Source organism: Oncorhynchus mykiss, chromosome 6 (assembly GCF_057628025.1).
Source record: "Oncorhynchus mykiss isolate SJ-2025 chromosome 6, ASM5762802v1, whole genome shotgun sequence".
NCBI classification, from domain to species: Eukaryota; Metazoa; Chordata; class Actinopteri; order Salmoniformes; family Salmonidae; genus Oncorhynchus; species Oncorhynchus mykiss.
In genome coordinates, this window is record NC_143027.1 from 84462501 (window position 1) to 84478847 (window position 16347).

A 16347-nucleotide genomic window follows, 5' to 3' on the forward strand; every position below is an offset into this window, starting at 1 on the left:
CTAGTTATCAAACACAACTCACTAGTTATCGAACACAACTCACTAGTTATCAAACACAACTCACTAGTTCTCACCAATTAACCCCTTAATTGGTTATGGGGTCAATTGGAAAAAGCACCTTCAATCTACACAGATCTTCTAGTGTATTATAGTTCTTCCTCCACTTGATATGTTCTACACAAATCCCTGCTGGTTTGGTTTTGAGGCTGTTTCCCTTTCTTTATGTACAGTACATGTGACTTAAAAGAGAAGGCCCCTAACTATCATCTGAAAAATACTGCCTTGAAATATACATTGTAATCAAAATAAAATGTATTTTGGTGTATCTTATATGGTTAACCTGGAGGTATTTCCACAGAGTACAGTGAAGGTATAACCAGGGTGGATGCCTGCCCCCCCCCCATCTCTCTCTTTTCTGCTCCTGGCGCTCTCTCTTCCCTCATGCCTATCCCTGTCTCTCCTGCCCAGACCTTGGCTGGCTGTACTGCTGTGTTGATCTCTGTCCAACAGCTCTGCCTCGGAGCGTTGTTTAAGCAGTAGGCTTATCCCCCTCTCCCCCCCTCTTTTGCCCTCCCTCCTTCCCTCCTGTCTTTCCTTCTGTCTCTCTGCTCTCTCGCCATTCTTCCTTCACTAATGCCTTTTCCCCTCTCTCGCTCTCCCTCCCTCCTCTTCCCCTCTCTCGCTCTCCCTCCCTCTCCCTCCCTCCTCTTCCCCTCTCTCTCTGTCTCCCTCTCCTACTTTTCTCCCCTCTCTCTCTGTCTCCCTCTCCCTCCCTCCTCTTCCCCCCTCTCTCTCTCCCTCCCCTTCCCCCCTCTCTCTCTCCCTCCCTCTCTACCTCCCTCCTCTTCCCCCCTCTCTCTCTCTCTGTCTCCCTCTCCCTCCCTCCTCTTTCCCCCTCTCTCTCTCTGTCTCCCTTTCCCTCCCTCCTCTCCCCCCTCTCTCTCTCTCTGTCTCCCTCTCCCTCCCTCCTCTCCCCCCCTCTCTCTTTCTCCCTCTCCCTCCCTCCTCTTCCCCCTCTTTCTCTGTCTCCCTCTTCCTCCCTCCTCTTCCCCCTTCTCTCTCTCCCTCTTCCTCCTTCATCTTCCCCCCTCTCTCTCTCTCTCTGTCTTCCTCTCCCTCCCTCCTCTTCCTCTTCCCCCTCTCTCTCTCTCTCTCTTTCTCTGTCTCCCTCTTCCTCCCTCCTCTTCCCCCTTCTCTCTCTCTCCCTCTTCCTCCTTCATCTTCCCCCCTCTCTCTTTCTCTCTGTCTCCCTCTCCCTCCCTCCTCTTCCTCCTTGGCTCTTGCCTACCACTCTCACATTCCCTCTCCCCTCCCCTCCCCTCCCCTCCCCTCTGATTTCTTGCTCTCCTGCCCAAGTCACTGTTGGGCTCTGTTTCTAACTGCCCTGCCCTGTGCGCAGCAGGTTGAATCAGTTGGCTGTTCAGGGAGTTTTAATGAGAAACTGAAAGGGTGAGAAACAGAGTTGAGTCCCAAAGGGAACCCTATTCCTTACATAGTGCACTACTTTTTATCAGGGCCCGTAGGTCACAAGTCAACGGTAGTGTACTATGTAGGGAATAGGGTGCTATTTTGGATGCATATAGAAAAACAGCGTGACAGTTCTCTGGTACTGGCCGGTCTCTCTCAGAGCTAAACCAGCTAGCACAAAGCCAAGAGAAACATGGGAGGTGGTATTGTCAAAACGAAGCTTGTTAACGTGTCTTTAACCTTTCAAACATGGTAGTGAGCCGCTCAACACCGTGTGTACAACTCAGAGACTTAATTAGACCTAAAATCCACAAAAGTCCCCACAAGGATAGTAAAACAAGGAAAATTCTCCCTCGTGGAGTTATCATTTCCCACGTCCCCATGAGGACAAAGGCTATTTTAACCTTAGGGGTTAGCTTTAGGGTTAAGGTTACAATTCTGGTTAGGGTTAGGGGTTAGTGGTTAAGTTTAGGGTTAGGGTTAAGATTAGGATTGTGGTAAGGGTTAGGGTTAGGGGTTAGTGGTTAAGTTTAGGGTTAGGGTTAAGATTAGGATTGTGGTAAGGGTTAGGGTTAGGGGTTAGTGGTTAAGTTTAGGGTTAGGGTTAAGATTAGGATTGTGGTAAGGGTTAGGGTTAGGGGTTAGTGGTTAAGTTTAGGGTTAGGGTTAAGATTAGGATTGTGGTAAGGGTTAGGGTTAGGGGTTAGTGGTTAAGTTTAGGGTTAGGGTTAAGATTAGGATTGTGGTAAGGGTTAGGGTTAGGGGTTAGTGGTTAAGTTTAGGGTTAGGGTTAAGATTAGGAATATGGTAAGGGTTAGGGTTAGGGTTAGGGGTTAAGGAAAACATGATTTTGAATGGAAATCAATTTTAGGTCCCCACGACAACAGAATAACATAACATATGTGTGTGTGCGTGTATTCATGTATGCATGCATATGAGCGTGTCAAGCATCCTTACCATGTTCATGACGGTGAGCAGGAATCTCTGCGCGGCCTCTGCCCCGTGGTACTGCACCATGTCTGAGTCTGCCACCACCACCGTCTCTACCGTATACAACCCATTCAGATGGATGGTGTTTCTCCTTCTACGGCCCTCCTCCACTCCCTTCTGCCTCTTCTTTCTCACTAGCACGGGGGACAGAGACACACAAAGATTGATTATTATTTGCTGTTCCACCATAGCCTGGTCACAGATCACACCAAACCACTAGGAGTTTGCAAGACAACACAACAGTTGTGGTACCAGGCTAGGTTTACTGCATCTTAACAAGACAGCACAAACAAACATTGCGTCAAGCTAGGTCCACTGGATCTTAACAAGACAACACAACATATGTGGTCCCAGGCTATGTTTATTAAATCAAATCTAATTTTATTTGTCACATACACATGGTTAGCAGATGTTAATGTGAGTGTAGCGAAATGCTTGCGCTTCTATTTCCGACAATGCAGTAATAACCAACGACTAATCTAACCTAACAATTTCACAACTACTACCTTATACACAAGTGTAAAGGGATGAAGAATATGTACATAAAAATATATGAATGAGTGATGGTACAGAACGGCATAGGCAAGATGCAGTAGATGGTATAGAGTACAGTATATACATATGAGATGAGTAATGTAGGGTATGTAAACATTATATTAAGTGGCATTATTTAAAGTGGCTAGTGAGACATTTTTTACATCAATTTTTCCATTATTAACGTGGCTGGAGTTGAGTCAGTATGTTGGCAGCAGCCACTCAATGTTAGTGGTGGCTGTTTAACAGTCTGATGGCCTTGAGATAGAAGCTGTTTTTCAGTCTCTCGGTCCCAGCTTTGATGCACATGTACTGACCTCGCCTTCTGGAGGATAGCTGGGTGAACAAGCAGTGGCTCGGGTTGTTGTTGTCCTTGATAATCTTTATGGCCTTCCTGTGACATCGGGTGGTGTAGGTGTGCCCCCGGTGATGCGTTGTGCAGACCTCACTACCCTCTGGAGAGCCTTACGGTTGAGGGCGGAGCAGTTGCCGTACCAGGCGGTGATACAGCCCAACAGGATGCTCTCGATTGTGCTTCTGTAAAAGTTTGTGAGTGCTTTTGGTGACAAGCTGAATTTCTTCAGCCTCCTGATGTTGAAGAGGCGCTGCTGCGCCTTCTTCACAACGCTGTCTGTGTGAGTGGACCAATTCAGTTTGTCCGTGATGTGTATGCCGAGGAACTTAAAACTTGCTACCCTCTCCACTACTGTCCCGTCGATGTGGATAGGGGGGTGCTCCCTCTGCTGTTTCCTGAAGTCCACGATCATCTGCTTTGTTTTGTTGACGTTGAGTGTGAAGTTATTTTCCTGACACCACACTCCGAGGGCCCTCACCTCCTCCCTGTAGGCCGTCTCGTCGTTGTTGGTAATCAAGTCTACCACCGTAGTGTAGTCTGAAAACTTGATGATTAAGTTGGAGGTGTGCATGGCCACGCAGTCGTGGGTGAATAGGGAGTACAGGAGACGGCTCAGAACACACCCTTGTGGGGCCCCAGTGTTGAGGATCAGCGGATTGGAGATGTTGTTACCTACCCTCACCACCTGGGGGCGGCCCGTCAGGAAGTCCAGGACCCAGTTGCACAGGGCGGGGTCGAGACCCAGGGTCTCGAGCTTGATGACGAGTTTGGAGTGTACTATGGTGTTAAATGATGAGCTGTAATCGATGAACAGCATTCTCACATAGGTATTCCTCTTGTCCAGATGGGTTATGGCAGTGTATAGTGTGGTTGCGATTGCGATTGCGTCGTCTGTGGACCTATTGGGGTGGTAAGCAAATTGGAGTGGGTCTAGGGTGGCAGGTGGGGGGAGGTGATATGGTCCTTGACTAGTCTCTCAAAGCACTTCATGATGACGGAAGTGAGTGCTACGGTGTGATAGTCATTTAGCTCAGTTACCTTAGCTTTCTTGGGAATAGGAACAATGGTGGCCCTCTTGAAGCATGTGGGAACAGCAGACTGGGATAAGGATTGATTGAATATGTCCGTAAACACACCAGCCAGCTGGTCTGCGCATGCTCTGAGGACGCGGCTGGGGATGCCATCTGGGCCTGCAGCCTTGCGAGAGTTAACACGTGGTTTCTGGTTTGGGAATGTTGTAATAGTTGCTGTGGGTACGACATCGCCGATGCACTTGCTAATAAACTCGCTCACCGAATCAGTGTATTCGTCAATGTTGTTGTTTGACGCAATGTGGAACATATCCCAGTCCACGTGATCGAAGCAATCTTGAAGCGTGGATTCATATTGGTCGGACCAGCGTTGAACAGACCTGAGCGCGGGAGCATCCTGTGTTATTCTCTGTCTATAGGCAGGGAGCAACAAAATGGAGTCGTGGTCAGCTTTTCCGAAAGGAGGGCGGGGGAGGGCCTTATATGCGTCGCGGAAGTTAGAATAACAATGATCAAGGGTTTTTCCAGCCTTGGTAGCACAATCGATATGCTGACAGAATTTAGGGAGTCTTGTTTTCAGATTAGCCTTGTTAAAATCCCCAGCTACAATGAATGCAGCCTCAGGATATGTGGTTTCCAGTTTACATAGAGTCAAATGAAGTTTGTTCAGGGTCATCGATGTGTCTGCTTGGGGGGGAATATATGCGGCTGTGATTATAATCGAAGAGAATTCTCTTGGTAGATAATGCAGTTGACATTTGATTGTGAGGAATGCTAACTGCATCTTAACAAGACAACACAACAGATGTGGTACCAGACTAGGCTTACTGGATCTTAACAAGACAACACAACAGATGTGGTATCAAGCTAAGCTTACTGCATCTTAACAAGACAACACAACAGATGTGGTCCCAGGCTAAGTTTACTGCATCGTAACAAGACAACACAAAATATATGATCCCAGGCTATGTTTACTGCATCTTAACAAGACAACACAGCAGATGTGGTACCAGGCTAGGTTTACAGCATCTTAACAAGACAACACAACAGATGTGGTACCAGGCTAGGCTTACTGCATCTTAACAAGAAAACACAACAAATGTGGTCCCAGGCTAGGTTTACAGCATCTTAACAAGACAACACAGCAGATGTGGTCCCAGGCTAGGTTTACAGCATCTTAAGAAGCCAAGGGACAGGGACAAGAACAGAGACAATGCCAGCTACAGTAGACATTCCATTATACAGTTGTTGAGCTAAAGAATCCCTTATAGATACTTTAATTTGGGAATGACACAGAATCTATTCATTTTGGGTTATAAAATGCTTAATAAGTTAGCGGTTGGTAACAGTAGCAAGGTAAATTAAACCAGTGTGAAGCACTTCTCTCCATGACTGGAAACACATAAGAAAACACATTCTGTCATTTTGTGATTTGGGTGAACTAACCCTTTAAGTAATGATGGATGACAGACTGACAGATAAAGAGACGGACAGATGAAAAAGATGTTCATTCTGTATGAGACGCCACGAAGTTTCTCTCTCAAACAAACACTTGTCACTACCTCTCTTTATTTCTTCTCTCCCTCTGCTTTAACTTATCCCAGTCCTCTGGAAGAGACCACCACCACATACTCTATGACCAGGAGTTATATTAGGCCTAATCATATTAAATGAAATAGTTTCAGTACTCTGACCAATGTTATGAGAACAAGGCCGGGGTTGGCCCATTCGCTAAGTCGTTCCAGACTCAATGGGAACTCCAATGTCTTCCATTGGAAAGAAAAGGCACAGCTAGTTTACGTAAGAGTGGTGGAATAAACAATGGTAAAACCACTGCAGCAACAACAGGACTTCATGGGCCACATTAAAGGGGCAATCTGCAGTTCAAAGAACATGAAAGTAGTCAATCAAATCAAATGATATTTGTCATATACACATATTTAGCAGATGTTATTGCGGGTGTAGTTAAATGCTTGTGTTTCTAGCTCCAACAGTGCAGTAATATCTAACCATTCACAACAATACACACAACCTAAAGTAAAATAACAGAATTAAGGAATATATAAATATTAGGATGAGCAATGTCAGAGTGGCATTGACTAAAATACAGTAGAATATAATACAGTATATATATATATATATATATATATATATATATATATATATATATATATATATATATATATATATATATGAGTAAAGCAAAAACATGTGAACATGATTAAAGTCACTGATTTGGTTAACAGCTGAGGGACAGGGCTGGAGAAATGTAACCATCATCAAATTCATAGACAGAGGTATGGATGCAAGGACTGACCATCCATGAGATAAAAGTATAGGTTTTCCTATGTTTTGAGGCTATACAGTATTTGTTTACAATTACATGTTTCCAATGGAGTAAAACAAGCTTATATTTTGGGTTATGATGAGGTACAACAGTTGAACTAAGCTTAATAAAACACTTATAAGATATATTCTTAAAAAATGTATGAATATGTTAAATTGTAAAAGACTGAAGTTCCCCTTTAAGGAGGACTCGCTGCACACACTAACTTCGGTTCTCATCAGAGATGCATGGTTAACTAAAGCCTTTGTGTTGTAACACCACCTCTAGCAAAACTGTGTGAGAGGCCTTAGTAACAACAGATTGGGTAACACTACCATAAAGCCAAAAGTCATAACGCATTATGATGAGATAATGCATTATAATGCGGTTAATGCATTATGATGTGGTTATAATGCATTATGATATGGTTATAATGCATTATGATGTGGTTATAATGTATTATGATGTGGTTAATGCATTATGATGTGGTTATAATGCATTATGATGTGGTTATAATGTATTATGATGTGGTTAATGCATTATGATGTGGTTATAATGCATTATGATGGGGTTAATGCAATATGATTGGGTTATAAAGTAATATGATGTGGTTATAATGTATTATGAGGTGGCCAATGCATTATGATGTGGTTATAATGCATCATAACATGGTTAATGCATTATGATGTGGTTACAATGCATTATAATGTGGTTAATGCATTACGATGTGGTTATAATGCATTATGATGTGGTTATAATGCATAATGATCTGGTTATAATGCATTATAAAGCATGGATGATCTTCTTATAAAGTCTTATTATCAACTTTCCCTCGATCCTGACTTGTCTCCCAGTCCCCGCCGCTGAAAAAACATCCCCACAGCATGATGCTGCCACCCCCATGTTTCACTGTAGGGATGGTGCCAGGTTTCCTCCAGAAGTGACGCTTGGCATTGAGGCCAAAAAAGTTCAACCTTATTTTCATCAGACCAGAGAATCTTGTTTCTCATGGTCTGAGAGTCTTTAGGTGCCTTTTGGTAAACTCCAAGCGGGCTGTCATGTGCCGTTTACTAAGGAGTGGCTTCCATCTGGCCATTCAACCATAAAGGCCTGTTTTGTTGCGTGCTGCAGAGATGGATATCCTTCTGGAAGGTTCTCCCATCTCCACAGAGGAACTCTGGAGCTCTGTCAGAGAGACCATCGGGTTCTTGGTCACCTCCCTGACCAAGGCCCTTCTCCCCCGATTGCTCAGTTTGGCCGGGCAGCCAGTTCTAGGAAGAGTCTTGGTGGTTCCAAAATTCTTCCATTTAAGAATGATGGAGGCCACTGTGTTCTTATGGACATTCAACGCTGCAGACATTGTTTGGTACCCTTTCCCAGATCTGTGACTCAACACAATGCTGTCTCGGAGCTCTAGGGATAATTCTTTCGACCTCATGTCTTGGTTTTTGCTATGACATGCACTGTCAACTTTGGGACCTTATGTAGACAGCTGTGTGCCTTTCCAAATCATGTCCAATCAATTGAATTTACCACAGGTGGACTCCAATCAAGTTGTAGAAACATCTCAAGGATGATCATTGGAAACAGGATGCATCGGAGCTTAATTTCAAGTCTCATAGCAAAGTGTCTCAATACTTATGTAAATAAGGTATTTCTGTTTTTTATTTGTAATAATTGTGCATAGATTTCAAAAAAAATGTTTTCGCTTTGTCATTACGGGGTATTGTGTGTAGATTGATGAATTTTATATTTTTTATTTTATAATTTTTTTTTTAATAAGGCCGTAACGTAACAAAATGTGGAAAAAGTGAACGGGTCTGAATAGTTTGGGGAAGACATTGTATATGCAATGTGAGACGCATCTTACACTGATGATGTTGACAACATGATTGTCTGCAGATCAATACTCATGATACTGTTGTTGCCATGGTTCCCTCTCTTCTTCAAGACTTCCAAGTTCATAACACTGTAGACTGGCAGTAGGGTTGCAAAATTCCGGTAACTTTCCCCGAAGTCCCAGGTTTTCCAGAAATCCTGGTTTTACGATTCCTGGAATCCTCCAACCAGGATTTCTGGAAAACCTGGACATTTTTGTGGTGCAAAGTTTTAGTTAGTGGAATGTTGGAACTCTATCTGGGAGAATATCAATTCTATTAAAGTAACAGCCATTTACATTTGTCTGAACTGTCTGAACTGTAACGTTTAAGAACACCCATGAGATATCCCCGTTAGTGGAAGAAGGGCCATGTCATTCCATCTATTTAGTTAAATCAAACCTATTTTCCAGCATATATCTGGAGCTTGTTTCTAGCATGGCTTGCACACACACACACACACACACACACACACACACACACACACACACACACACACACACACACACACTTCTGCAGAAACCGAACTATTGGTTGTGGCGGTATTGTTTGGTTAATCTGTTGTCTGTTTAGGTTGTTTATCTGCGTGGACAAACACTGTGGAAAGATGTTTTGTTCTCAGAGAAGAAGAGTGCTTAGCTTGGGCAATGACAATACTGGACAACTGTGGAGACTCAGTGAATCAAAAGTCACAAAAGCCATACGGCTTGGGAATGGAAATGCCCAACAGTATAAGACTTATCTATGTGTTGTTGTGATCTTAAAGCAATGTTTATCACATGTTCTTGTTTCTGTTTAGTGCATTGGAAAAGGCAATATGAGAGAGATCTGTGAATCCCCCAGTTATCTGGTCTAAATAACATCACACACAAACACATTGCAGAACTCTTTTGGGTCACATGGAGAAAAACATTTGAAGTAGAACATGAGATACAGACAAACATGAAAATCAGACTATAGTAACTATAGTAATAATAACAATGTAATAATATGTATACATTCATTACTCAAGTCTATCTGTAAAAACAGTACATGGTATATACAGTGCCTTGCGAAAGTATTTGGCCCCTTGAACTTTGCGAAATTTTTGCCACATTTCAGGCTTCAAACATAAAGATATAAAACTGTATTTTTTTGTGAAGAATCAACAACAAGTGGGACAAAATCATGATGTGGAACAACATTTATTGGATATTTCAAACCTTTTTAACAAATCAAAAACTGAAAAATTGGGCGTGCAAACTTATTCAGCCCCTTTACTTTCAGTGCAGCAAACTCTCTCCAGAAGTTCAGTGAGGATCTCTGAATGATCCAATGTTGACCTAAATGACTAATGATGATAAATACAATCCACCTGTGTGTAATCAAGTCTCCGTATAAATGCACCTGCACTGTGATAGTCTCAGAGGTCCGTCAAAAGCGCAGAGAGCATCATGAAGAACAAGGAACACACCAGGCAGGTCCGAGATTCTGTTGTGAAGAAGTTTAAAGCCGGATTTGGATACAAAAAGATTTCCCAAGCTTTAAACATCCCAAGGAGCACTGTGCAAGCGATAATATTGAAATGGAAGGAGTATCAGACCACTGCAAATCTACCAAGACCTGGCCGTCCCTCTAAACTTTCAGCTCATACAAGGAGAAGACTGATCAGAGATGCAGCCAAGAGGCCCATGATCACTCTGGATGAACTGCAGAGATCTACAGCTGAGGTGGGAGACTCTGTCCATAGGACAACAATCAGTCGTATATTGCACAAATCTGGCCTTTACGGAAGAGTGGCAAGAAGAAAGCCATTTCTTAAAGATATCCATAAAAAGTGTTGTTTAAAGTTTGCCACAAGCCACCTGGGAGACACACCAAACATGTGGAAGAAGGTGCTCTGGTCAGATGAAACCAAAATTGAACTTTTTGGCAACAATGCAAAACGTTATGTTTGGCGTAAAAGCAACACAGCTGAACACACCATCCCCACTGTCAAACATGGTGGTGGCAGCATCATGGTTTGGGCCTGCTTTTCTTCAGCAGGGACAGGGAAGATGGTTAAAATTGATGGGAAGATGGATGGAGCCAAATACAGGACCATTCTGGAAGAAAACCTGATGGAGTCTGCAAAAGACCTGAGACTGGGACGGAGATTTGTCTTCCAACAAGACAATGATCCAAAACATAAAGCAAAATCTACAATGGAATGGTTCAAAAATAAACATATCCAGGTGTTAGAATGGCCAAGTCAAAGTCCAGACCTGAATCCAATCGAGAATCTGTGGAAAGAACTGAAAACTGCTGTTCACAAATGCTCTCCATCCAACCTCACTGAGCTCGAGCTGTTTTGCAAGGAGGAATGGGAAAAAATTTCAGTCTCTCGATGTACAAAACTGATAGAGACATACCCCAAGCGACTTACAGCTGTAATCGCAGCAAAAGGTGGCGCTACAAAGTATTAACTTAAGGGGGCTGAATAATTTTGCACGCCCAATTTTTCAGTTTTTGATTTGTTAAAAAAGTTTGAAATATCCAATAAATGTCGTTCCACTTCATGATTGTGTCCCACTTGTTGTTGATTCTTCACAAAAAAATACAGTTTTATATCTTTATGTTTGAAGTCTGAAATGTGGCAAAAGATCGCAAAGTTCAAGGGGGCCGAATACTTTCGCAAGGCACTGTACTTAACAACATTAGTTCAAGCACTGCAAGTAGGTTCTGACAAGGGGAAGGTAGTACTCTCTTCAACCCTCCTCTCCCACTTCCTCTCCTCTTCTTCAACCCTCCTATCCCACTTCCTCTCCTCCTCTTCAACCCTCCTCTCCCACTTCCTCCCCTCCTCTTCCACTCCCTCCCCTCCTCTCCCACTCCCTCCCCTCCTCTCCCACTCCCTCTCCTCCTCTCTCACTTCCTCTCCTCCTCTTCAACCCTCCTCTCCCACTTCCTCCCCTCCTCTCCCACTCCCTCCCCTCCTCTCCCACTTCCTCCCCTCCTCTCCCACTTCCTCCCCTCCTCTTCAATCCCCCTCTTCCACTTCCTCTCCTCCTCTTCAACCCTCCTCTCCCACTTCCTCCCCTCCTCTCCCACTCCCTCCCCTCCTCTCCCTCTCCTCCTCTCCAACCCTCCTCTCCCACTTCCTCCCCTCCTCTCCCACTTGCTCCCCTCCTCTCCCACTTCCTCCCCTCCTCTCCCACTCCCTCCCCTCCTCTCCCACTTCCTCTCCTCCTCTTCAACCCTCCTCTCCCACTCCCTCCCCTCCTCTCACACTCCCTCTCCTCCTCTCCCACTTCCTCTCCTCCTCTTCAACCCTCCTCTCCCACTTCCTCCCCTCCTCTCCCACTCCCTCCCCTCCTCTCCCACTTCCTCCCCTCCTCTCCCACTTCCTCCCCTCCTCTTCAATCCTCCTCTTCCACTTCCTCTCCTCCTCTTCAACCCTCCTCTCCCACTTCCTCCCCTCCTCTCCCACTCCCTCCTCTCCCTCTCCTCCTCTTCAACCCTCCTCTCCCACTTCCTCCCCTCCTCTCCCACTTCCTCCCCTCCTCTCCCACTTCCTCCCCTCCTCTCCCACTCCCTCCCCTCCTCTCCCACTTCCTCTCCTCCTCTTCAACCCTCCTCACCCACTCCCTCCCCTCCTCTCCCACTTCCTCTCCTCCTCTTCAACCCTCCTCTCCCACTTCCTCCCCTCCTCTCCCACTTCCTCTCCTCCTCTTCAACCCTCCTCTCCCACTTCCTCCCCTCCTCTCCCACTTCCTCCCCTCCTCTCCCACTTCCTCCCCTCCTCTCCCACTTCCTCCCCTCCTCTCCCACAAATGGATATCTGTCTATAGGCATGTGAGAGCAGCATATACAACGGACAGGGGAAGATTTCTTTCTGTACTCAAAGTGAAATCTCACAAACAATGTATCAACCAATTGCCATTTGAATAGCAGTGTTTCTAAGACAAGGTCATTCTCAAAGATTGGAGAACAAAATAGAGCTGACGAAGAAACTCCTTCATATAAAAGCAAGCTTGAAGGCGACATGTGCTTCTCCCTCACGCTGTAATGTGATATCTCACAAACAACTTATCAATCAAATGTTGTGTGAATAGCACTATTTTCAGAAATGAGTGTATATGTCACAGAACACTTAACAAATAAAAGCCATATTGAAACTAATAGCCCAAACCCATAGGGCGAACAACAACAGTAGTGACTAACTCCCTTAACCTTCTGTCATCAGTCTCATCACCATGCACATCCCACCCAGACAGCAATAAAAGAGGTATTGATGAAGAGCAATAAAGACAACTCCCTTCCTCCCTTTGCAGTGGCCTATACCACAGTCACCAGAGAAGAAATCCAATAACAAGAACAATATTGAGACAAACACAAAACTGCTTTGAACCCAAAGGACTAAGGTGAGCACAAAGTTACAACCCAAATGAAACCCTAGTCCCTTTATAGTGCACTACTTCTGACCAGGGTCTATAGGGCTCTGGTCAACAGTGGTCCACTTTGTAGGGAATAGGGGGCCATTTGGGACAGCCACAACTTGTTTCTGAGTCATACTGAGACAAATAACAGCCTGCTTTGAAATCTTGAGACTAACACACTCAGCAGGGGACAATAAAACCTGCCGACTCAACGGTTAGCCAGTGCTGCTGCTGTTATGGGTCTGAAGCAAAGTCCTCTAACCCTGATGTGTAATAACTTTGGAAAAACTGATTGAGGTCCACATCAGCAAAATATAGGAGGGCAGAGTGTCTAGATCGACACGAGGGTTGCAACATTTCTGTAACTTTCCCACAACCCCCAGTCATTTTTCAACCCTAATAGACACATCTGGGTTCTGAGACCTCTCCAGTTCATTACGGTCTACGTGGAGATAGAAGCCCATTATAAAGGTCCAATAGATAGGATCCAGCCCAGACCTAGGCCCTAGACTCCAACCAGACTCCAGAGTCACTGTATGGCAGAGAGGTGCCCACATAAAGAGATCACTCAAAGATACCTTTTTTTTAATCACATCTTAGAAGTGTTATACTAGTGAACTATCCATTTAAGAGCTGTCCAGTAAAGGGGATGAATCGTTCACTCAAAGAATCTACGTTTGCCAGACATTTCCATTCCTCATGTGTCCTGTCCTAATTGGCATCTGATTGATGTTCTAGAATCGACCAGGTTGCATCCCAAATGAAACCCTATTCCCTACATAGTGCACTACTATTGGCCCTGGTGGGCCCCGGTCAAAAGGACTACACTCATTAGGGAATAGTGTGCCATTTGGGTTACAACCAGGAGATACATCAGTCCAATCAGAGCATCACTCCAAAGAGAATCCTTTAACAACTTTAATGATAGAATCCTTTAGATGTTGGAGACAAGTGGAGCATTAATGCTTCAGCTGCCACGCCCATCTCTTTGATGTGTCTGCGAGGGGCTGGAGAAGGAACAGCAAGCTCTAATTGATGTGTCTGAGAGGGGCTGGAGAAGGAGAAGCAAGCCCTAATTGACATGTCTGAGAGGGGCTGGAGAAGGAACAGCAAGCCCTAATTGACGTGTCTGAGAGGGGCTGGAGAAGGAACAGCAAGCCCTAATTGACATGTCTGAGAGGGGCTGGAGAAGGAACAGCAAGCCCTAATTGACGTGTCTGAGAGGGGCTGGAGAAGGAACAGCAAGCCCTAATTGACGTGTCTGAGAGGGGCTGGAGAAGGAAAAGCAAGCCCTAATTGACGTGTCTGAGAGGGGCTGGAGAAGGAACAGCAAGCCCTAATTGACGTGTCTGAGAGGGGCTGGAGAAGGAACAGCAAGCCCTAATTGACGTGTCTGAATTGACGTGTCTGTCATCCCCCCACTCACTCACCCACCCACCCATCCATCCCCCCACTCACTCACCCACCCATCCATCCATCCATCCCCCCACTCACTCACCCACCCACCCATCCATCCATCCATCCCCCCACTCACTCACCCACCCACCCATCTATCCATCCCCCCACTCACTCACCCACCCACCCATCCATCCATCCCCCCACTCACTCACCCACCCACCCACCCATCCATCCCCCCACTCACTCACCCACCCATCCATCCATCCATCCCCCCACTCACTCACCCACCCACCCATCCATCTATCCATCCCCCCACTCACTCACCCACCCACCCATCCATCCATCCCCCCACTCACTCACCCACCCATCTATCCATCCCCCCACTCACTCACCCACCCACCCACCCACCCACCCACCCATCCATCCATCCCCCCACTCACTCACCCACCCATCCATCTATCCATCCCCCCACTCACTCACCCACCCATCCATCCATCCATCCATCCCCCCACTCACTCACCCACCCATCTATCCATCCCCCCACTCACTCACCCACCCATCTATCCATCCCCCCACTCACTCACCCACCCACCCACCCATCCATCCCCCCACTCACTCACCCACCCATCTATCCATCCCCCCACTCACTCACCCACCCACCCATCCATCCCCCCACTCACCCACCCACCCACCCATCCATCCCCCCACTCACTCACCCACCCACCCATCCATCCATCCCCCCACTCACTCACCCACCCATCTATCCATCCCTCCACTTACTCATCCACCCATCTATCCATCCCCCCACTCACTCACTCATCTATCCATCCCCCCACTTACTCACCCACCCATCTATCCATCCCCCCACTCACTCACCCACCCATCTATCCATCCCCCCACTTACTCACCCATCCATCTATCCATCCCCCCACTCACTCACCCACCCATCCATCCATCCCCCCACTCACTCACCCACCCATCTATCCATCCCTCCACTTACTCATCCACTCATCTATCCATCCCCCCACTCACTCACTCATCTATCCATCCCCCCACTTACTCACCCACCCATCTATCCATCCCCCCACTCACTCACCCACCCATCCATCCATCCATCCCCCCACTCACTCACCCACCCATCCATCCCCCCACTCACTCACCCACCCATCCATCCATTCCCCCACTCACTCACCCATCCATCCATCCCCTCACTCACTCACCCAACCATCCATCCATCCCCCCACTCACCCACCCATCCATCCATCCATCCCCCCACTCACTCACCCACCCATCCATCTATCCATCCCCCACTCACCCACCCATCCATCCATCCCCCCACTCACTCACCCATCCATCCATCCCCCCACTCACTCACCCATCCATCCATCCATCCCCCACTCACTCACCCACCCATCCCCCCACTCAATCACTCACCCACCCATCCATCCATCCCCCCACTCACTCACCCACCCACCCATCCATCCCCCCACTCACTCACTCACCCATCCATCCCCCCACTCACTCACCCACCCGTCCATCCCCCCACTCACTCACCCACCCATCCATCCATCCCCCCCACTCACTCACCCACCCATCCATCCATCCATCCCCCCACTCACCCACCCACCCATCCATCCATCCCCCCACTCACTCACCCACCCATCCATCCCCCCACTCACCCACCCACCCACCCATCCATCCATCCATCCATCCCCCACAATAGGACAAGCTAAGGAACAATAATATCCTGTATGTCAGAATAACTTACTAAACCTCTATCAGAGGTCTGGACCTGAATGGAAACGGAGGCGGTCCACTGTCAGTGGAGGACGCCACTTTAAAGTACTGTGATGCACTTTAGCACGGATTTCAGATCATTTTCCCAAAGCAGAAAACACTGGTATGTCTGCCTTTGGGCAGGTCCAAGTACAGCTGTAACAGATAGCAAGTCCACTGTTGTTTTAACCTACTT

The 16347-nt window shown here is 46.4% G+C and overlaps 1 protein-coding gene across 4 annotated transcripts in view; it reads right to left on the minus strand.

Annotated features, from left to right (window-relative positions):
- The window catches only part of LOC110506177 (A disintegrin and metalloproteinase with thrombospondin motifs 17), a 197320-nt gene that overhangs the window by 148320 nt on the left and 32653 nt on the right, over positions 1 to 16347 (minus strand). For all 4 annotated transcript variants that reach the window (XM_090239172.1, XM_090239170.1, XM_090239171.1 and 1 more), the window contains exon 4: positions 2425 to 2591. In XM_090239172.1, coding sequence (XP_090095298.1) covers positions 2425 to 2591 — 167 coding nt within the window. The remainder of the gene's footprint in view (positions 1 to 2424; positions 2592 to 16347) is intronic.